The sequence below is a fragment of the Batrachochytrium dendrobatidis genome, assembly GCF_000203795.2.
Source record: "Batrachochytrium dendrobatidis JAM81 unplaced genomic scaffold BATDEscaffold_8, whole genome shotgun sequence".
NCBI lineage: Eukaryota > Fungi > Chytridiomycota > Chytridiomycetes > Rhizophydiales > Batrachochytrium > Batrachochytrium dendrobatidis.
This window is the reverse complement of record NW_006281106.1, coordinates 199444-200264: the sequence shown is the minus strand read 5'-3', so window position 1 is coordinate 200264 and position 821 is coordinate 199444. Positions and strand designations below refer to the sequence as shown.

General features: G+C 39.8%; 1 protein-coding gene across 1 annotated transcript in view; it reads left to right on the top strand.

The window, feature by feature from the left end:
- BATDEDRAFT_89805 (uncharacterized protein) overlaps window positions 1-148 on the top strand; it is a gene marked incomplete at both ends in the record, with an annotated part of 1099 nt that extends 951 nt beyond the window's left edge. Inside the window, one exon of the mRNA XM_006680075.1 lies at window positions 129-148. Coding sequence (XP_006680138.1) covers window positions 129-148 — 20 coding nt within the window. The remainder of the gene's footprint in view (window positions 1-128) is intronic.
- Between the last annotated feature and the right edge of the window lie 673 nt (window positions 149-821).

Genomic DNA, 821 nt, shown 5'->3' with positions numbered 1-821 from the left:
GCAGTGGAATGTGGCATCATTCCAGCACTGGTCAATACGCTCAGGTATGTGGTGTTATGCATGAATGTGTGCTCAGTCATCACAATTAGTAAATTTGACATGGTTGGATTGACATGACATGAATACAGGAGTGTCGATCAAGAAGTGATTTATGAAAGCATTGCTGCTATTCAGAACTTTTGCAAACATGCAGATTGTGAAGTGATTTCAGCCGAGTTAATGAGGCTGGATTTGATTCAAACGTTGAACGACTTGTGTATCAGATACAGCAACGACTTTGCATTAAAAATGTGCATGATCTGGATAGCAGGAACAATTGCATCTGGTATGCGCGACTTTCCTGTATCGCTTGTACGATTGTTGGTTTTTGAGCAATTGACGATATCGATGTGCGATGTCGATATGAATGATCCTTTGCGTCTGTTTAATAATGTCAGCGACATGATTCAGAAATCTACAAACAAGGACGAGATGATCAAGGTGTTTCGAGAATATGGAATTGTAAAGCAACTCAACACTATTTTTTCACGTAGATATCTATGTTTGCATGATTCTGGTGCTGGTACTGTAAAACTACTCGAAACAATTGTTGATTTTGCCGATAATCATTCCGACAGTTCAATACGTACCGAGTTGGATCAAGGCGAGATGTTTGAAAATCTAATGGATATTGTAGATTTGAATACTGACTGCAATGGAAAAAGCAGAAGGGTTGCTGAGCAGATCATTGGAGTGTGTTTTCAGCATCGGGTTCAGACTGCTAGTTCGAGCATTCAATCATACAACGACAATGCCGAAATTGATATGAGTTCTGGAATGGC